The 22426-nt window shown below is 41.6% G+C and overlaps 1 protein-coding gene across 2 annotated transcripts; it reads right to left on the reverse strand.

Annotated features, from left to right (window-relative positions):
- Nucleotides 1-649: 649 nt before the first annotated feature.
- On the reverse strand, nucleotides 650-19498 carry arglu1a (arginine and glutamate rich 1a). 2 transcript variants are annotated; one of them, XM_034185875.1, is made up of 5 exons: nucleotides 18954-19498; nucleotides 15001-15234; nucleotides 11801-12026; nucleotides 5976-6059; nucleotides 650-1930 (listed from the first exon to the last, which is right to left on the reverse strand). In XM_034185875.1, exons 1-5 carry the CDS (start codon nucleotides 19271-19273, stop codon nucleotides 1766-1768), a joined length of 1029 nt encoding a protein of 342 aa, XP_034041766.1. In that variant the 5' UTR covers nucleotides 19274-19498; the 3' UTR covers nucleotides 650-1765. The 2 variants fall into 2 exon arrangements, with proteins under 2 accessions (XP_034041766.1, XP_034041767.1); XM_034185876.1 differs by lacking the exon at nucleotides 15001-15234 and having other exon boundaries at nucleotides 18954-19493.
- Between the last annotated feature and the right edge of the window lie 2928 nt (nucleotides 19499-22426).

Genomic DNA, 22426 nt, shown 5'->3' on the forward strand with positions numbered 1-22426 from the left:
GTTCCATTTATGTGTGATTTTTCAGTATACAAGTCACATCAGAGTATAAGTCGCAAGACCTCAAAACTATTTTAACAATGCAACTTAAAGTATGAGTAATTGTTTTATAATCATTTTAGTGTCACATGATCATTTGCAGCTGTGTTTGTGTGGAATTCTACTGGCCAGAACACTTATAGTAGCTCACATATTCACTTTTTTTTGGAACTGATTTCATGTAGACATACCAAAATAAAAATAAATAAGAGGGGCATCAAATACTTTTATTACATATGTGTGTGAGAGACTTCCTTAGTTTTCTGCATAACAGTACAATAGTTATAGTATTTTGGCATGAATGGTACAATCCAAAACAATAAATGTGGTCATTCCAAGAAAGCTGTTGGTGTACAGGTGATGACAGGAGAGCAGTGAAGACACACACACTGTTCAGAGGAGGCATTCAGTGGATTTATTGTTCAGTCCTTTAACAGTTGGGGGAAATCAGGCCAAGAAAATATATTGGGGAAAAAAAAAGTCTCAATTTATACCCTGGTGAGGTCAGCCAGCCAGTCACAACCATCAGCCTCACACACAAACACACACATACATACATACATACATGCATGCACGCACGCACGCACACACGCACCTCTGTGCTGACCTCACACCTGCTCACCTTACCTGGACTTGTCCATCCTCTACGAATCAACACTTACCAAGTGAGACGCCTTTCCAACTTAATCTACTACAACAAAACTGAGGGGTAGCACACGGACCGCACGGTCGGCTTTATGTACACGTCACCCGCTTCGCCAGAGTCTGATAAAACAATGCCCCCCCCCAAACTGCAAACTAAATTCATAACAATCTTGCCTGGGGGGGAGGGGGTGGTTAGCACATCACAGCAAGGTTAATAACATTACATCATACAGGAAACACCCCCTCCCGTTACCCACAGGCCCCGTTATGGGGGGACAAAGACATATCCTGTTGTAGGTTTGTGGTCGAGTCACGGGCAGCATGGGAGTCGTGTCTGAGGCTCACCTGCACTTCAAATCTTTATTTTCTTCAGATCCAATAGTGGAAGACAGAGAAAAAAAAAAAAAAAAAAAAAAAAAAACAGTCCACGTGTGTGAGGTGAAGTGACGTTACAGGACACTGTCAGACGGCTGTGATGCTGCTGTGCTTTTAGAGTGTGTGTGTGTGTGTGTGTGTGTGTGCTGTGATTTGTTACCACTGTCAGTGAATTTACTGAGGCCCACTCAAAAAAAAAAAAAAAAGAAAAGAAACAGGAAAACCACAGGCCAACTCCCAAGCTGCACATGAGGTTTTACACTGAAGTGGACAGTCACAGAAGCCTCGACATGAAGAAGTGGCGCTGAAGTCGGAGCACAGACGCACGGCTCACCGTTAGTTAAGACTAGTGGGACAAGTAAATAGCACTCAACATGAAAAGTTCACCTTCCCTAAAAACAGAAATAAAACTGGGGAGACGGCACAAACTACAGTCCTCTGTGCGGTGGTGGAGGAGGAGGAAGAGGAGGTGGGCAGCGGGCAGAGCTGCCTCCTCTCCGAGGCCAGGGCAGCCGCTAAGGGTCTGCGTGGGAGCCGGGACGGCGACGCACTGGGGCGCACCCTTTATGTGGCCTGTCATCAGCACTTCCAAAACGAAGCGAGCGTGCTGGAGAGGAGGAGGAGGAGGAGGAGAGGGGGTGTACGATGGAGGAGAGCTGGTTCGGGGAAGAAGACTGGGCAAGACACGTGGATGAGGGGGAGCAGCGTGTCACTCGGACGCCTTGAGGGAGAACGAGAGCTTGGGCCTGGACTTGCCCTTGCCCAGGATGATTTTCTGCTCCTCCTTCTGCTGCCTCTGACGGTCCTGCTCCAGCTTCATGCGCTCCTCATGAATCTTTCTCTGCTCCTCCACTATACGCAACTGTTCCTCGGCCTGTCGGGGGGACAGGAAAGCACGGGAGGGAGGTCAGTTGGGAACAAAAGACAATCTACCTTCAGCCAAGTATAAGTTGATGGCAGTTTGTTCCCTAACATACTGAATTATTATTATTATTATGGAGAGTTGTTTACTCAACTCGAGATGGCCAAATGAAGCCTGAATCAAATAAACACTGATGTACAAATTAATTCAGTCGTATTTAAGCCTGTGCAGCCAAGAGGAATAATAAACCTCAGCGATTGTTATCGCTGGCAAACTGCTGATAACCATCCAATGAAAACAGGTTTCTGAGCCACAGCACTTCAGGTCGGCCGTGACGTGTTCAGGCGAAGCCTCGGTACCCAATCAGAGCGGGATAGGTGACTGAAGAGCTGCTCGTGGCGTCACAAAACAAACTCTGCATACTAGCTGCCTCCAACGCTGCAACTGCTTTTATAAGAGTAGACAATGTCTCCTCATCACATGCATAAAAATATTTATATGCTGCTATTTTTTTATGTCATTCACAGAATAATAGATTTGAAAGCATATTTTTAGTTGAAATTCCAGCATAATGAGTGACGACTAAATTAGATCGGCAGTGAAGGAAGTGTGGTTCTCTCTGTATGTGCTGCTGCTTTCTCAAGGGACCACAAGTAATTGGACATCTGGGTCCTGAGTTGTTTCATGACCAGGTGTGTCATTTCCTCAGCACCATTAGAAGACAATTCCTTCACCCAGTTTAGGGGAGGCAAAAAATTCTAAACAGTTTGCCAGATCAAGAGAAATGTAAGCATAAAAAAAAAAAAATAATAAAAAAAAAATAACCTGTCATACTGTATTTCTGTCCATTCCTCAATTGTATCATAGCCCATGTGTATCTAGAGTCATATTGTTAGGAAAAGATACACACCATAGTTAAAAAACCTCTAAAGAAAAAATGCAAGTACACTGGACTACAAATCACACATTTTGTCTGAATTCTCACCTCTTTAATGTGAGATTTTTGTGCATTTCTGCAGAATACTTTATTATTAGCATTTACTCTTATTGGGTTTATTTTATTTAGTGACTTGATTCCTAGGAAAGCCCTCTATTAATCAGTCATTATTATTACTACTACTACAATACCTAATCCATGCACAGACACCTGAATCCCTGTAAATGTACTATGAACCAGTTGAAGGCTAGATTTTAACATTATAAATTGGCAGAATTTGCTGAAAATTCCACATCTTCAAACTCATAAATGGTAAAACGTCATTGTGAGGCTCTTGCAAGACTGGTCACAGGATTATTAACTTTGTGAGTTAAAAAACAAAAAACAAAACAAAAACATGTCCGATAGCAGAAGGTGGTATAACAGGTAAATGTACACATTTCAGTTTCTTTATGTTGTGTTCATAATTTAATACCATCATAATGGTTCAGAACAGGAAAGTTCAGCTTTGCTAATGACAGCTGCTGCTTCTTCTGGGTTTCTGTGGTGCTGCCCCCACTGTGAACAAAAGGCAAGCAGAGGCCGCAACAACCAGCTGCAGCACACTAGATTAAAGCTGAAGGTCTTGTATGTATTTGAATTTAAGCAGTGCCACATTGGACTCATTCTAATTACCTCCGCCAAGGAGGTTATGTTATCGGTCGCGTTTGTTTGTTTGTCTGTCTGTCAGCAGGATAACTCAAAAAGCTTTCAACGGATTTGATGAAATTTTGTGGAGTGGTTGGAAATGACAAGAGGAACAAGTGATTAAATTTTAGTGGTGATCCAGTCCAGGAATTTTTTTAAAGGATTCTTCACCATTGCGGGATAGGGGGAATTTTGACATTCTAGTTTCTAACTCCACAAAAACAAGGCAGAAAGGCTTGAAAAAAATTAGGCTGTAACATAGTCAAATGTTCTATCAAACAACAAAGTTTGGCGATGATCGGATCCGGATTCCGGATCTGGTGATCCAGAATACGCAAAAATATAGGGAAAATAGAAAATGTGTCAGTGTGAGGTGACAAATGAAGCTAGAGATGCACAACTAACACCAAATTGTAGCTCAATCTGTACTGATTCAGTAAGGTGTCATCAGATTTGATGTAGCTTCAAATGAGCTAGATCCAGAAGAAAACCGCCATTACCGAAAAATTGTTTTTATACAATAACTTTTGAACTAATAAAGACATAAGTGATTCCAAGGTCTAGTGGTATGTTTTCATGGTCAAGGACGTCAAATATAAAGGAAAGAAAAGTGTATGTATCATAGTTTTGGTTGTAACAATGAATTGTTGAATAGATCACTGTGCCAAGGAGGGAATCTCTTTAGGGTCAGTGACCCTATGGCCTTGTTTAGAGAAGTGTTTCATAAATGTTAAAAAATTCATATATTTGCAGTTTAGTTGAATAATAAATTTAATTGTCTATAAGCACATGCAATATCAGTATCAGTGCTCAGATGACAGTAGCTTCTGGGAAAGGTGCAAGTTGCAATAAACTGTGATGCCAAGCGCTAAGGATACATGCTATGCAGTCACAGCAGATGAAACTTTTTTTTTTTTTACTACTGAGCAAACATCACTGTTAGACTTTTTTAGGTTCAATGATTCCACGGCGTGTAGATGTTATGGCATCAGTGACCCCATGGCCTTGGCGGAGGTTTGCACTCTGAGTGTTTCTAGTTTATTATGAAACATGTCGACATAAAACAAAGACTTCTATCATATTGCATCAAGTAGTTTTTAGTTGTTTCTGAATGATATCAGAGCCTGTGTATGGAGATGCGCGTTGTGTTATGAGGTAAAGATGTACACCCCTGCCAGAAAGCCTGTAGGTTTCAGGAACATCCTCTGATTGAGAACGACTGCGAAAACAGAAAAGGAAACAGACCGTTTTCTGAAGCAATAATATTTCATCTGGGACTCAAGGTGGAGCTTGTACTACAGTGTGAAATTGTGTGGATGCCAACTGCAATACTGCTGACGTGACTGTGCTTCAGAATGCAGGTGGACAATGACCCACAGAACACTGCAACAGCAGTTCAAGAATTTAGGGCAAAAAATGTTCTGCAACAGCAAAGTCAACCTCCTGCACTGAGTCCAAATGAGCAGCACTTCACCCCCTGAATATTACCTTCTCCAAACATTGTTAGCGCTTCAAAAGTGGGGGTACATTCAAAAAGTGCTTTCATTCCAAAATGTTTCCCAAATTTACATGTAAACACCCCAAGGTTATCGCTGAACGTGCATACTCTTATCTCAAGTCCAATCTCCTGTCATAGGAAACTAAGACTGTTCACGTTCAAACATTTTTTGCAAAAGAATGAATAAAACACGCACTATGGCTCGTTAGTAGGCGGCTAACAGCAGCTGCTAATGGCACAAATGCAGTTATTATCAAACTGTGTTTTAACATGTCAATGACAGCTTATTGACACATTATGCTACATGACCAATAAGACGTCTTCTTCAAACCGCTGCCTTCCATTTGGCAGCACGACCACGACTGAACTAACACACATCTCCTGGTACGGCAGCCTGTATTTTAAGTGCAGTGCTTCATTACAGTTCCTTGATCAAACGATTCCACAAGGCGGAATACTTGCCTTCGGCATATTTATTGCTCGAGTTCCTTGAGGAATCATTTCAGCTGTACTTGCCTGCATTTCAGCGTCGGATGAGTCGAGCTTCATTTGTGTAGTTACGAGCGGTGTGACGCATTACTACATGCGACGGAGGCACAGCATGACTCCACCACCAAAGTTATTTTGTAGACTACAAACATGGTACATTAAAAATGCCACCCAATACTTGTGGATTCAGGTTACGCAAACACGCAGAGCTTTGGGCAGAATGTCAGCGTTGGATGAACAAAGACAAAAAGTGCTCATTACTGTGTGCGCTTGTGACCGTGGCGATCTGCAGTCCTGCTATGACTGAGGGTATGATAATGACCGCAAATAAAATAAACGCACCTAAATAGAAGCAAACAAAATGCCATCACTGACGTCTGCAGCAGCAGCTTCACTTTTTTTTTTTTTTTTTGGCTGTGCGTCTGAGGGTGCAGAGCAGGGCGTACCAGTTTGGCCTGGGCTTCGGCGATCTTGCGGTTATTCTCCTCCAGGATTTTCTCCAGCTCCTCCCGTTTAGATTTTTCTTCCTCCTAAATGGGCGACACGGTGACATGTTAGCGCACGAACAGGCTACTGCCACAGCATTTTAGATGCACACACTTACCCTCTAATTGTCGCACAGTCACCACTGGCACACCAGCACACGCACACTAAACTGATTACACCACAGATAAGTTTGTTTAGCCTCTCTCACACATGACCACACTTTGGCATTCTCTGCAGTCAGCCTGAATATATATTTTTTGTTTAATGCATAATGGGGCCACCAATCAAGAAAAATGCCAGGGTGGGGAGGGGGGGGGATGGGGAGCATGAACCCACTAATGTTTATTTTTTTTATTTTCCTTCCTCTACTGGTGTTAAAAACCCTCCTAAGAATTAAGGGCTAAGCCACACCTAGGGCAAACACTGCATTGTTATGGAAGACGTTAAAATTTAGGCAGAACTTCATAAAGAGGGAATCCACTCATCACACTCAAAAATAGAAGTGACAGACAAAACATTCCAGAAGAAAAGACAACTGCTTGTCTTAACATCACTTTAAGCAAGAGGGAGAAAAAAAAAAAGATACAAATAAGAGGGAATAGTTTTGGCTCACCAATTCATGTATACCTACGCTTTTTCCTTGCCTGTGTACCTACACAACTGGTGAATGCATTCGGCATTAAACGGTTGCGTATTTACTGTCACGTCCGGACTGTGCGGCCCCTGCTGAGACAGAGAAGCGCTCCTGGGGTAGATGGGCAGGTATGGGGCACTCTGCCATACCGTGCCTGCGTCACTCCTCTTTATAAGTCTGAGCTCTGTAATGCTTAGCCTGCACCTGCAGCGCCCAGCTTGCTTTCATTTTTCCCTCCTCTCTGTACTTTACCGCTGGGATGAGAGCAGAGTGAAGGAGAGTACAGTACAATGTGGTGTCGGTGTGTTCGAGGAGGACCGGACCACGGGACACTTACAGTACTGGACAAGTCGCGGCTGAGCTGAAAGGCTGCAGGCCAGCTCAGGTCAAGTGCTAGTTAGGAAGGTGATGAGTTGTGTGTCCAAAATAAAAACAACACAAATGTATTTACAGTAACAATAATAATAATAAGAAATTAAATAGCAGCAGCCCTATAGGAGAAGCAAGTCATGAGTAAATAACAGTACATTTGTTTTCTTTGTGGGGGAAAAAAGTGGTTTTAATTGCAAAAATATATCGATATAGAAGTAAAAATCAGTGCTAAAAGATATGAAGGTTAGACCAGAAATTGTTAACCTTGATGACAGGAAATGTAGCAGTCCGCCGTTATGTATCCCGGAGCAGATTCCGTCTAATAGAAGGTTGTCAAAACAAGGATTGTTAAGGACAGAAGGGATGGGGATGGAAAGAAAACCTGTGCAGGACAAACCGTCTGAATTAACACAAGTGTGATTAGACACAGATTTTTAAAAGTTAACTCAAAATGTCAGAACAAGAGATGAGATGTTGCTCCTTGGGGTTTCAGGAGCTATTAGAGTGAGGACTGAATTATGCATCGGTGATTCCGCGGAATCCAACTGAAGCTTAAAACACTTAAAGGCTGACGTCCTGTGACCTGTGGGCGAAATGATCAGCCTCACTAATCCTTCCAGTTCCATTTGTAAACAATGACTTGGACAGAGGGGCCGAGTTTGAAAAGTGCAGATTTGTAGTGACAGAGCGTGAAGCAGAAAGGTTGACGTCTGAACGCGCCCTGCTCGGTAAAATGTGGCGGCGGTATGCGTCATCTCGTTAGTACTGAGCCACTGCTTCCAACAGAAAACAGGGTCACTAGGCTTTAGTGACACCCCTCACTCACTACAAATTACTACTGTGATGGAAACAAATCACACTTTTTATTATTATACGCAGATATCTGTCTAATCTACTCTGTAAGTAACAAATGGGTGACTAGTTCCTAAGGGAAAGTGAGAATGTTCCTTTTAAAATCCCATTAACAGGACAATTACTGAATCCTGCTGCTTAATTTAAAGATCAGCTAAGAGACTAGTCACTGTAACACAGTATGAACAAATTTAGGAGAACATTTTAATCCATTTTGCCACTAGAGCCGCAACAAGCATTTTGCTGCATGAATAACTATTTAGCCAATAGTTTAGACATTCTGAGTCATTAAATTCTGATTTCAGCTTCTTAAATGTGAATACTTTCTGATTTACTTGACTCGTTTCATTTCTCTGATCTGGCAGTAAACCGTAAACTTTTGTAAGAAAGCTTGTGATTAAAAATAAATACAGGCTATATTGATGTGCTAGTTTAATTTCATAATCATAAACCTCCTTTCATGTGGAAACAAATAAAATAATCCAGCAAAAATGTCAGAATTATGGAATTTTTCACACTAATTGACCAGTAAGCACCTGGTTGTACTCAACTTCTCAGATATGACTTTCAAAGACTACATTTTCATTATTAATATGTTTGCATGGTACTTAAGACAAATTACTGTGACGTTTTATCTTAGAATGTAATTCTTTCCGGGAGCACGAACCTGGACAGTCGCCCTGTACTTCAGCTGCATTACAGCACCAACTGCTGCGATTATGTTTCAGAATTTTAGCAAAGTAATCTTAAAACTTTGCTATCTGCAAGACTCGGCAGACGTGAGGCTGTAATCTGTGCAGCTGTCAGTCATTCAGCAAGTTGCAGACGTAGAGATCCATGAATATTGTTTATGGAGAAGAGTGATCATTCTGCTGCTCATTTAAAAAGAGAATACAGATCTCCTCCTTTACAGTCACTAAAAACTATTCTGGAAGAGCGGCACTACTAGTTCTCAAACAATTTTTGAAGAGAGAAACAGAGATGCAGAGCATTGCCTCAAAAGACAGTGAACTAATACTATTTAGGGACTAATTAATACTGTACCGCTGGGGATTTCAAAAGTACATTATTTAAAAGTCAAGATTTTGATTCTGAGATGATTCATCTTTCAGCCCAAGCTTAACCTAGGGGATGACGATATCACCAAAAATTAATATTACAGTATGTGTCACATTTTGGATGGCGACAGTATTATACGTCTGTAATACTGGTTTTGCACTGTACAATCTCTGAGAATTATTTTATCAAGAGAAATTCTGGATGAAAAACATCATGAATCAAAGATTTTTACAGTTTTACATTTAACAAGTCTGTGGCTGTGTTGAATGTTAAGGCCTAAACAAGTGAGCATTCAGCACAAAGGTCCGGTGCTTCATACAACAGAATCACAGTCTAACCATTAAATTGTACCTTCATGCGAAAATGACTTTATAACCAGTTACATCTATGAGAAAATATTGGCAGCTGTCAGTGCTACCCCTCAGCCTTCATGGAAGTGAAATCCCTGGGTGACAGATTTCCTGTGGTGTTCGCACCTCAAAGTCAAGGTCATCCATTTTCAAACGACCTTGAGGTCTTGCCCTGATACATTTTCCTGTACGTCTGATGACTTTAGGTCTCTCCATTCTAAAGCTGTTGCACTAATGAGAAAATCCAAAAATGTAGCCTGTGACCATGAGAGAGACAGCTTAACTGTCACCCAGACCATCTCCGTCTCTGACTTTGATCAGAGCTTCAGCGCTGCAGTGCTGATCAGAGCTGTAACCAAATGATAACAGCTTTCCAAATTAATGGATATTTGGTATTTTTTCAGCATTAGTTTATGTTCGTGACAGCGGTTCTGCACTACTGTAGGGGGAAAATTGATTCCTCACGGTGTTGCACAATCCATATCATGCTGCACTATCACACAGGTGAAGACCATGACACTGGTGTACCACCTAGCTTAGGCTGGCCACTGCAATGGTGTGCCTTGCCAGACAACTTGGCTCATTAACATAAAATTGTCTCCATACTGCTTGTGATGCAAATAAGTCTGTTCTGATACTGTGTGTTTATTGGGGATTGTCCTAAATAATTTGATGTTGCAGTTGTGAAGTTAAAACATCTATGCAATGATTAGCTTCATATAACAGCTGCAATGACAGAAAATGTGATCACCAAACTACCCTGTCCAGCCTTGTGTGACAGAAAAAGAGGGAAAGAACTCTATACAAAAGTCTTTAACAATAGAGTGTGGGGCCTTTAAGCTAGCTGAGTAAGGAATTTCAAACTAGCCATTTACTGGAAGAACTATTTGCCATTTAATACATGTAAAAATGTTTACAAATATAAAACTAAATCAGGAAGAATGATTAAAAAAAAAATCTAACTCCATCACAGTCAAAAGCCTAATTACCCAGATGCTAAAATAAAATTTAGATTTATTAAACCATAAAACCTTTTGAACATAAAATACAGTTTTATTTCCAGCATGGTTCATGCCAAACCTGGATGTGGGTGGCAGTAAATTTGAAATTATTCAGTAGTATGATTGACTATAAACAACCTACGCACAGAAAAAAGTAAAATTTTCCATTAATGACATTTCTAGAGTCCTCAAAATAAGCAATTCATTCAGCTTTAGCTGAAGTTTGAGAATTTTACTCCTCTGCAAGTCTGAAAATAGTCTGATATTATCACTTATCCAGTTGTTCACCAATGAATATGGCTTTTTACACCCTGAAGAAAACCATACACCCTGAGGCCCCAGGGTGTATGGTTTTCTTCAGGGTGTATAAAGCCATATTAATTTGGTGAACAACTTGATAACGATTTTATCATATACCTATAAATGATAAATGCAAGCAGAACACAATGCGCATACTCTCCCTTCGCTCACTGCCTCTGGGGGGTACGGATGCGGGACACGCAAAGAATCCAAGTCATGGCCACGGAGCTCTGCGGCTGCGGTTACCGAGACCATGCAGCGGGCGCTGCACATCAAAACAGCGAGCGTAGTCTCTGGACCTGTTGCTGGAGTTGGATGCAGCCCAGCACAGCAGACAGGGGTGCAGTGTGAGTGGCCCGCTGCGGCGCTGACCGAGCCCGCAGACTCGGTAAGCGCATCGGAGGCAGTGAGAGCAATCGCGGTGATGCCTGATAAGGACGCAGAACACAATGCGCTGTAAAAAAATAAAATAAATAAATAAATAAAAAAAAGCATGCAAAATTGCGTTAAAAAAATCTGCGAAACTGCGAGGCCACGAAAGGTGAACCGCGATATAGGAAGGGACCACTGTATTAAATTACACATTGACAATATCTAGGATCGCACGTGCTGTGACGTCACAACATATGTATGGATTGGCTGATTACCAAAGCGACATTCACTTACTCGGGTGGTATGAAAAATATTACCGGTCCGCGAAAAATATCACAAGGGTGTATTGCTATTTATTCTTTAGTGTTTTATCCAATCATATCGGCGTATCATTTATAGGTATATGATGATGTCACATTTTGTAATGTTGATTTGATGTTGACTGACATGTTGATTATTTCTCAGAGCAAAAACACATTTGATATTAGAACTACCAAGAACACATAATATGCTCTCCAAGAGCAAAACACAAACTTGCAAGATATGAATGCATTATAATACAGAACACACTTTGTCTCATACAAATTATAATATTAATTTGGTCCTGCTGAATTACTTGCAAGCAGGACAGGAATTTCTAGGCTCAAAGCTGCCTGCAGTGAAACTTCTATCATAGTTGGGTTATTTTCTGTGATAAGGGGTGGGGGTTAGCCCCTCCACTATCACCATGACCCAAAGAAGAATGCCACTCTGAACTGGTGGCTACAGGGCAAGTGGGTGGGGGCGGGGCAAGGGGGGGATTTGGAGCAAAAAGAGGGGCTGCATTCCAAACGACCGAGCGTTACCTCTCTGGCCTTCTGTGCAGCCAACTCAGCCTGCCGCTGCCTCTCCAGCTCCTCCAGCAGCTGCCGCTCCATGATGCGCTTTGCCTCCTCCACACGCCGCAACACCTCCCGTTCTATCTCGTCCTTGCGTTTCTCCAGTTCCTCCTCCACTCGTTTGGCCACCAGCTCTTCCACGCGCCGTGCCGTTTCCTCTTCGATCAGCTTCTCTTCAATCTCCTGCTGGCGGCTGGACAGAGAAAAGATGGCGAAAAGAATGAGGGGGGGGGTTACTGGATGTAAGGGATGGAACTGATTAGATAAACAAGTAAAATCATTTTCTTCTTTAATAAATCACTGGCTGGTATAGCATGTTTTTGTCATTTCCCCACAAAGCAACTTTAGGTGTGGGGTATTTAAGTCAGATTTGTTGTATTTGCACAATCTATGAACATTCTTAATAATTTTCCTTTTGTTTGTGTAAACACATAAACCAACTAGCAAAGGTACCCTGCTTCACCTGTATGAAGAATAAATAAGCCAATAATTAATAAGTGGACATATTTTACTGGTTAAATTTGCAGAACCTTGGGATAAACAAAGTTGTTAGCTTTTCCATCACTGCAGAGTATATTAAGATTCCTCAAAGTACCCACTTGCAAGCAAACGTGTAAGATAAATACATAAGTAACATGTCATACATAGACTATTTGGTTAAATTACTTTACTTGCCATGTGGCAAGTAGATTTGATCATAAACTGCCCAGCACAGCAAGTGACCTCTGAAGATGAGCATAGAGCCCTGGGTCAGAAGGCCACAAAGGACACCAGTGTTGATTCTGATGAATTGTTGCACTACTCTGTTGAAGATCAACATCACATAGTTGTGGAACTAAAGTACAGTTGTGACACTTCTGCTCTGATCGGCATATACCACAACTTGTATGACTGGTGTCCTGCTGTAATGAGGGTCAATGAGAAGACGCTGTGGTAGACTGTTACAGTTTTGCCCAATGGTTGAAACGTAATTACGTCAACCATTAAAAATGAACCTTATTCAGCACCGCAAACCCTATATTAACTGGCACATGGAATTCTCATTCCTGGGGGGAAAGGGGAGGGTAGGGAGAAGAATGAAAATCAAAGCTATGAGGTGGTACTCACTGTGGGATGTTGTTAAACCCAACAGTCACCTGAAGCCTTATTGCAGTTTTCCACAAAACTACATGGGGAAAAAAATTCTTTGTGGAATTTTTTTTTCCTTATGCATTTTGCTTTCTCTGAACGACCCCAAATGATTTATTAACTGTTCCATCCAGCATCTCAGTTTGCTGATGCTAAAGGTTTTTAGCTAACTACATATTTAGCTCTGGATGTGCATTCACGTTGCTGGTATTACTGCAACATGCCCCCCTCCTCATGACGAGTTTGCATTCCACTTTAGTCCTTGTCGCTGCCCAATTTAATTTGTACCAGATCTATGCCACAGCATGTGTTAGCTGGTCTACCATCTTGGACAGCAAGGCGCGGTACATCACTTGGACAAGCCACATTAGTTTTTTGATGTCATGAAAATGAAATATGTCAATTACTACTCTCTAATGGTGTATTTCACTCCAGCCTATCCAGGACAGAGCTACATTATACACACCTCAACTAATGTTTCCTAAATTATTCTTTCTAGTGTTCATATAGGATATGGTGTAATTAAGTAAACAGTTTTGTTCAATAAATATGCTGTTTAAGCACTGCATATGATTGCAATCGTCTTTGATGATGTATGAAGTAAAGGAAAACCTAAATGTTCACGTCCATCACCGGCAATATCATAAACATCCAATAGCAACTGTCTTTAGTTTGGTCATTGATAACAGTGTCTGTCAGTGGTTATCAGTTGACCCCCAGTCAAGTCCTTCACAAAGGGGAATGACAAGAGCCAGGTCAGAGTCGAGGCCTTTGGAGAATGGGATGCTAAAAGATACTTGGTCCCCCTTGGTGGCATTAGCTTCAAGTGACAGAGGCAAAGCGACGAGCTGCCATTTATTTTCACTCAGCGTGGGCATTTTACAGCACCAGGTGGATGCTAGAACTCCAGCTCAGCTGGGCCAACATCGATGAAAGTCTACTTTATGGAAATGCTGAGCAACACGTCACATCAACTGCCAATACAAGCGAAGGCAGCATGATGTCAGAGTGATGTACGTCGGTTGCTCACTCGCACAAAATCCAAGATTCACTTGAACTGTGAAAGTAGGTCTCACAGTGATGAGGCAAGAAACCTTAAGAGTCTGTATCAGGCCCTCTGTCGAACACAGTGTTTATATCATCCTCCTTGAATTGTACCATTGTTTCTGCACATACTGCATGGGCTAGAACGCCATTTACACAAATTAAGTACTCTCTGTGAAAGAAGTGCTTCGTTGTGTCCAAGTGGGATCTGTCCTTATTGGGTTTCATAAAGTGGCCTCTTGTCTCAGTTAATGTCTGACAACTTAAAGAAGTGTTCTGGATCTACCTGTACTATCCTTTTTAAAATCTTAAAGGGCTCTATTTGATCACCTCATCACTTTCTTGCTTGCAAAGTGCTAATCCAGTCCTTTTTAGTTGCACTTCATATGGAAGTTGATAAATTCCATGAATCTTCTTGGTTAACCTTCTCTGAACCCTTTCAAATCAGGTCAACGTCTTTCCGCATCCAAGGTGGCCATGCCTAAATAGCAAACTCAAGAGGAGGGCACAAGCTGGTTGTACAACCGACACATTACATTCACTGATTTGTTCTCGGTGTTCCGCTTTATAAGCCCAAGTATTCTGTTGGCTTCTTTTACTCCTCCTGTTCACTGCCTTGATGGTTTTAAATAATTTTGTGTAAATCGGGCAGCAAAGTGGATTAGTGGTTAGCACTGTTACCTCACAGCAAGGTCATGGGATTGATTCCCACCTGTGGCCTTTCTGTGTGGAGTTTGCATGTTCTCCTCGTGTTTGCGTGGGTTCCCTCCGGGTGCTCCAGTTTCCTCCCACATTTAAAGACATGCAGGTTAGGTGAATTGGAAACTTTGTAATTATCGACGTCTCCCTTAAAAAAGAAATCTTGATCTCAATGGGACTAACCTGGTTATATAAAGGTTAAAAATACCCTTTGATCTTTGTCACTTCAGTGCTACCTAATACCTCACTGTTCATGCTATATTAGTGCTGCTCAATGTAGAGGCGGCGGGCCTTACACACGTGGGTGGGGATCACAGGGACGTGGATCACGCTCCTCCTGCACCTGGACCAACACTGGCTGGGGTTCAGTGACACGACCACCAGCGAAGCTTCCACCACTGGCAAGGTTAAGACCAGGTCCAACGGGAAGGAGTTCCCGGGGTTGAAAGGAAGAAGGTCCTCTGGGTTCTCGCTGACAGGCAGCAGCTCTAAAACCAGACCGTAGTTGCGGCTGGGCTTCCTTCAGCTCTCTGCCAGAGATGTGATGTTGACGGTCACGATGGTGTAATATGTTCTGAAACAGCTATATTTCTGTATAAATCTAATACGCTTGGCATTTTTCTGCAATACAGAAAGAGATAAACACTTCTAAATCTAAAAATGCTGATTTGTACTCAGATAATACCTGAGGTTATTTACAAAACTTCTTAAAGCAATGTTAGCATACTAACTAGCGATACAGGAATGTCACTGTGAAAGAAATTGCACTGAAATCAAACTTTGGTTTCATTAAGTACTGAAGTGCACAGGAAAAGCTAATATTGGCACTGTCAGGTTTCCTTGTCTTTTATAATCTATCATAAAACATTGTGCATAGTAACACCAAGTAACCACAAGCTGGCTAGTTCCCGGAAATGCCCCTCAAGCAACAAACGGCAATTGCTTGTCGCCCTCATTTGGCACTAATCTGATCATAATGGTTAAGCAAGGAATATACAGGCTCAGATGCTCGCAGTAAAAGTGGAACTCCATTCTTTATAGTTGATTCACCATGGATGCAAGCAGCTTAAATGAAAAGGTGTTTAAAAAAAAAAAAACTCAATCATATGTGTCCATCATAAATGAAAAATGCTGACCTGAGATCAGTTATTTTTCCAAAAAATATTCTTTATGAGGACTATGAAGCTTTACTTTTCCAGAAATAGAATTGGCCAAAGTTTGGTCAGACCATAATAAAGTCTTCATTACAAAATAAATTCACATTGACATACTTATGTTATTTTGACTGTTTTTTTCTTGTTTGCTTTTCCCCCTTTCCTTTGGACAGTCGCATTGGTAATGCAAATGTGGTTCCCACACCAACAAAATGTCTCTGAGTGGAATATTATACAGAGAAATTATTGCACGGTTTTGGTCAAGGTTTTTTTTGTTGTCGTTGCTGTTTTTTGAGACTGTGGAAGATGAGAAGACAATTGTTCATGTATGGATGTGTACGAAGCAAGTAGGTTCTGATGGTTCCAGATGAGGCACATCCTAATCCAGAAAAGATTGTGGTTTCTTGACTGGCCACTTGCTCCAGAAAGGTGCAAGTTTCCACTGAAGCCCAAATTAAAAGGTCCAACTTTAGAGTAAAACTTAACATGTTTAGAGCCTGGTACAGAAAATGGTTTTTGTCTCTATAGGCCTTATGTCCCCCATTAGAACTGTACAGAAAGGGGCAGGAGGTACTTTCTTTACTGTAACTTCTTAAGACATTTTTTATGCAATACAGTTATGCATAATTAGGGACATGGCCACTTTGAGTGACAGCTTGTGTGTTTTTGCTGAGGTGAAAGCTCTGCTGCAGTCAGAGAATGCTGGCTGCGACAGAGTACCTTGTGTCTTTTTTAATAATTTTATTACAAATATCTGTAATAATATGGCTTGTTGTATGATTGTCTTCAGGGATCACCTAAGACGCCTGTGCTAATGTATTCCCCTTGAGGGAAATCATGTGATTTAACTTTTAATGCTAATGGTGTTAGCATTTCCAGCACCTATCGGTAGCCTGATTATGTAGGCCCAATCTATCCACAAATATTGAGGAAATAATCCAGTCATAATTTCTAATGCCCACACCAAAGCAAACCGTTTAGTTCCCAAAAATATGATTTAATAAACACCCCAACTGAGGTAAGCCTGTTTAGCTTCTCTGAAATTCTTAAGACGAGGTAGTGTTCAGGCCCAGGACATGCATGGTGTTGTATACGCTCCACCCCTATATCCAAATTTGGTTTGGTCATCATGCAGGTAGAGTAAATGCGAACAACACCCAAAGCAGCAATATCTTGGCTTTAAAAGGTCTCTTCCTCTTCTTCTATAAATAATTTAGGGTTGTGTCAAGCAGAGTTTGTCCAGTGTATATACAGTCTATGGCAGACACACGCAGACCCTAGATCCAACATAACCAGCCAACCCCATGAATTCCATTCACTGTACTTTTGCAATGAGAGGACCAGCTATGTACTGGTGAACTGTGGTAGACTTGCCGCAAGAGGGGTAAGAACAGTTAGCGATGGCGAGATGAAGATTCACAAAGTGTTGAAGCTTTACAGCAAATTGATTCACAAAAGAGTTAATTTCTCAAGGCTTCATGTGCATGCAATACCACTTGATGGCCAAAGTGTATCTCAACCATGTTATTTGTGATGCATGTTTGGGTTTTGGCAATCCTGTCGTCCTACTCTGTAAACTGTCTTACTTTCAACTAGCCAAAACTCTCCTTGATCATAACCACACATTTTGAATGGAATCTATGGGGTTTATGTTGCTGTCAAAACCTGGCACCAAGATCGGAACCAGTCCCCAAACCAGTCACGTGGTACAGCCAGGCCACAAGAATTTGCAACGCCATTTATGGTGGCACTAGTCTGAAATTATAAAAGCCTTGAAATGCGCATCGCGGAAACACCTCCTGGATTACTCGACACACACATTTTTTCTATCCCCCCTTTGTTTTCCAGCTGAATTGGAATAAAACTGGAATAGAACCTGAAATGAATCAGAACTGAACTCTGACTGAAATTTAACCGAACATTAATTAACCATGAATATAAGCATCACAGTACTATACATTAATGCCATATTTTGTTTTTTAATTTCATGGCAGTCAATGCAGGTGGAACGGTGGCTTCATGGTTAGCCCTGTTGTCTCACAGCAAGAACCGCCTGGGTTTGCTTCCCTTCCAGTCCTTTCAGTGTATTCGCATGGCTTCCCTCCGGGTGCTCCAGCTTCCACCAACTTCCAAAGACATGCAAGTTAAGTGAATTGAAAACTTTAAAACTGACCATAGGTATACATGTGAATGAATCATGTCCATGGTGTACCCCACCTCTCACCCTATGAGTGCTGGGATAGGCTCCAGCCCCCCTCGTGACACTTGATTGGCGTACGCGGGCATCGAAAATTAATGAATGATCGTCAGTGTTGTGCAGTTGGTCTGCTCGGTATGTTCACAGTCCCATCAGAACTCAGAAGCTAACCAGAGTAGGTCCTCATTAGTTGCAAGATGAAGTCCAAGGCCTGTGTGTGTGTTTCTCCAGGTATAAGGGCAACCGGCATAAAACTTGTGCAAAATCCCGACACGGATCCTCTGTAGCGACCTTGTATAAAACGGGGGCAACCGAAAGACATGATGGTAAATGTTAAGATTTTCAATGATTATTTTGCGCTGCTTTGATTTTGTTGTTTTTTAAAAGGTGTGCCAACTTAAGAGAATAACTAAATTAAAAACAGAATTAGTTGAAATTAGTTAGGCCAATCTATAAAATAAGTCACAACCTGACTGAATAGATCACCATTTCGAACCTGGGTGATTTCAAGACTAAACCGAAATGCACCAATTTTTAAATTGCATTTTTGACCTAATTTGGTTGACAAGTGAATGCTTACAGTTGCTCAATGTTATTATTACTTAAGTGAAAGGCTGCTTTTATATAAGTTCATGATCTCGGTTTCCAATTTTATATAACTATCCCAAACTCGTTTGGAGTCTAGATCTGGTCCAGGAGCATCTAGTCACAGTCGTACATGCACTACGTGTACTGAGTTCCCACAGGGCCCCACAGCCTGTTGACGTTAGCATGCTTTTGTTAGCATTAGTTTGATAGCAGCCACATAGCCAAGCATGTTAGCTTTAGCACGTTAGCACCTGGAGGTGAATCCTTCTATAATATTATTGTAGTAGAGCATCGGTCAAACTACACTCACATCTTCCGTTGTCTTTCCATCTCTGCTTTCCGTTCCTCCTCCTCTTTCCTCTGCTTCTCGTCCAGGGCGTTCCTTTTGCTCAGTGTCCTGCCGAAAATGTCGATTCGCTCCGGCGGGGAAGCAGGTCGCTCTCTGCGGCCTGTAGTGGACCGCGACCGGGACCGAGACTCTCTGCGCCGGCTCCTTTTCGACTCTCTGGACTTGGACCGCTTCTTGGATCTCTCCCTGTCTCTGGAACATGACCGGCTGCGTTTCTTGCTGTGCTTACTGCTTTTTGAGTGTTTTGACCGGGACGAGCTGCGGCTCCGAGAGCGGCCCATGTTGACCAACTCAACCCGAGCGCTCCTCACAAATTTGTGCGTTTAATGGCCGATAGGCGCGGTGTACCTGCAATTCGGTTCCTGCTGTACGGTGTTAAAGTCGTTATTCACACTGCTTGGTTAAACTGGACGACTAAAATGGTCGAAGTTTACAGAAATTTCCATGCGACACCAGTTATTATTTTGTCCGGCTAACTTGCTGTAAAGAAAGATGGCGGGCAATGAACCGAAGCTTGTCTCATTCTTGAAAGACCACGTGACTGACGTTTGAAGCATTTCCTGCATTTGATGGACTTCAAAACATTTTGGATGATGCAAAAATATGCAAAATCTCTAGATAAAAGGAAATGTATGGTTTGATGGGCTGTTTTTGTCCATGGCAAGGGCAGCTCTCTGCATAAACCGGTTTCTTATTTAATGTATTTATTCTTAACAAGTGTTAGGGGTGTTTATGGAAAGATATATAAAAAAAATGGCTGGACAGTTTTCCTTTAAACGTCATGAGAATATTACTTGGGTAGACATCTAGAGGTGATTAGATTTTGGAGGAATTTCGTCAAGAAAAACATGGTCTGATTTTTATTTATTTATTTATTTAGTATAACTCAACAAGCGAGAAGCTTAAGGTAGATCAAACTTGGTGGGAATATTACTCAAATCAATATCAAGGTATGATTTAATTTTGGAGTAGTCAAGCTCAAGTAAAACTGATCTGAAAAACACCCACCCCCCTTTTTCTCTCCATATCTTAACAGCCAAGAAGCCTATATGGATCAAAATTGGTGGGAATATTACTTCTGTTAACATGTAGAAGTGATTCAATTTTGGAGTAATTTGGTTAAAGTAGTTTGGTCAAAGTTAAGGAAAACATGGTATGTAAAACACCTTTTTTGTATATCTTAATAAGCAAGAAGCCTTGATGGAGTAAATGTGGGGATATTACTTGAATTGACATCAAGATCTGATTTAATTTTGGACTTGTTTGCTTAAAGGTCAAGTTCAAGGAAAATATTTCACACCTCTGGAATTGGAAATCCTCGTGCGATTGTATGGCGAGTGTGAGCCTATTTTTTGAGGTAAAAACAAGCAACACAGTTGCAGACTCAAAAAATGAGAAATGACATGGGAGAAAATCACTGCTCAAGTCAGTGTGTGTGTAATTTATTTTTTATTTATTTATTGAGTATTTAATCACAAGTATAATATTACAGGTGTAAACTGGTAGAATAAACTCAAAATGTATTTCATTATAATAATAAAACTGGCAGAATAAACTTAAAATTCATTCAATATGAATAACAACTGATAGAATAAACTGTAAATTTATTTAATTTAATAATAATAATACATTTACTTGTATTGTGCTTGAAGCAGAAAAAAAGTGCTTTACACAGTACAACAGGATAAAAACAGTTAATATAAGATGTTAATTAGAAATAAGATTTAAAACAGCAAATATAATTCAGACAACAATGAAACAAATTATAAACTGAAGAAATTAAGTTTTTTTAAATTTTGCTTTAATAGTGTAGCAGATGGGCAAAGTAACTGTGCATTTTGTCCTTTGACCTGTCTCTCTCGCTCTCTCTCTGTCAACCTGGTTTAACTGCAGTCCTTCCAAATCTTTTGGTATCTGCTGTGTTACTGTCACTTCCACAGGATGGTGCAGTCTGTTTCGTCACTGTGACCCTCCTGACCTTCCCCGGTGGTTGTGGCTCTGCAAACCGGATTCTCTTCACAGTCTGTTGCATTTGTAGCTTGTACGGTCCGCGGAGGTGACTCTTGCAACGCCTGATGTTGTCTCCATGTGGTGGTTGAACAGTGTGGCTCGTTGCACTGTTACAGGGTGACTGCTGGGTGCCATGTCCCTCTCTCTTGTCATGTGCTGTACAGGGTGGAGTGGAGGGAGGTGACGGGCTGATCACAGACCAGTTCTGCAGGTGAAGGCAGTTTGCTGTCAATATGCCAACCACGGCTGGCTCTGTGGTTGGCATGAAGCTGAGTTCTCTGGTGAGGGTGGCAGAGAAGAGAACACTGGACAAACTGCTGGACATTCTGGATGATGCCAGTCACCCTCTGCACACCGTCATCAGCAACCAGAGGAGCCTCTTCAGCCACAGACTGCTCCTTCCCAAGTGCAGGACCAACAGAGTGAAAAACACCTTTGTCCCTCAGACCATCAGATTCCTCACTCGAGGGAAGGAGGAGTAACAGGAAGACAGAGGACGGGAAGGAGAGGAACAGTAGTAACCAGTAAACCAGTATTGATCAGTATGTCTGGTATTTATATTTGCAAACTGTTTTTCTTTTTTACTTTCACTTTTGATGCTCTGTGTGCTTCTTACCCTGTGTGCTGCTATACAATGCTGCTGGAACCCCAATTACCCTGAGGGAGTCTTCCCAAGGGATCAATAAAGCGCTATCTAATCTAATAGGAGTTGCTCTGACTTGCAGTAAAGCCATGTGGAGGTCCAACCCAGCCTCGCGGCAAGTCGTGATTCAGCAGCACGAAATATACATTAATCTGTTGGTTCGTGATATTGTGACAATAAGTGCCCCATTTTTGTCACAGCAGCACAAATTCATTCTAATTCATTCCGTGATGGCTGCACAAAATTAAAAGTGAAGCGGGGGGTTGGGGTGGTTATGGTTAGGGTTGGGGGTAGGAGTAGGGTTATTAATAGTGAGATTTAAAAAAAAAACCCGTCACGAAAATTTGACTCATTTCGTGACGGGAGCACAAAAAAAAAATGTGAGACTGGGCTGTGAGGTCACGTTTGTTTTGCCGTGTTTTCTTCATGATGGATTTGGTGTGTCACACGTCTTTCAATAACATTAGGGGAGCTACGACCACTACCTTTGTACCCCCCCCCCCCCCCCGCACTAAACCAAACCAACTTTTTTAGGTTCCTTAGATGACTCCAAAACACAATCAGGATGTTTCCAAAAATAAAAACTGGCCTCAAGCCAGTTATCCAGGATGGTGGCTAAAATAGGGTTTTCACTAAAACACCTATAAACAACTTAAATATTTCTGAGATTCAATGATAAAAGTCTATTGGTGGCCATTTTGGACGCCATTTTGAATCTTAAACCCATGAATGAATTTAGGCACAAATGAGTTTGCTGTGACCTGCAATGGTCTTCCCATTG

The sequence above is a fragment of the Thalassophryne amazonica genome, chromosome 14 (assembly GCF_902500255.1).
Source record: "Thalassophryne amazonica chromosome 14, fThaAma1.1, whole genome shotgun sequence".
Lineage (NCBI taxonomy): Eukaryota > Metazoa > Chordata > Actinopteri > Batrachoidiformes > Batrachoididae > Thalassophryne > Thalassophryne amazonica.

Coding starts and splice junctions, on each gene's coding strand:
- arglu1a (XM_034185875.1), bottom strand. CDS start 19,273: ATGGGCCGCTCTCGGAGCCGCAGCTCGTCCCGGTCAAAACACTCAAAA. Junction 6,060..11,800: donor CTGCACAGAAGGCCAGAGAG/GTAACGCTCGGT, acceptor TCGCCCATTTAG/GAGGAAGAAAAATCTAAACG. Junction 1,931..5,975: donor CCGAAGCCCAGGCCAAACTG/GTACGCCCTGCT, acceptor TCCCCCCGACAG/GCCGAGGAACAGTTGCGTAT.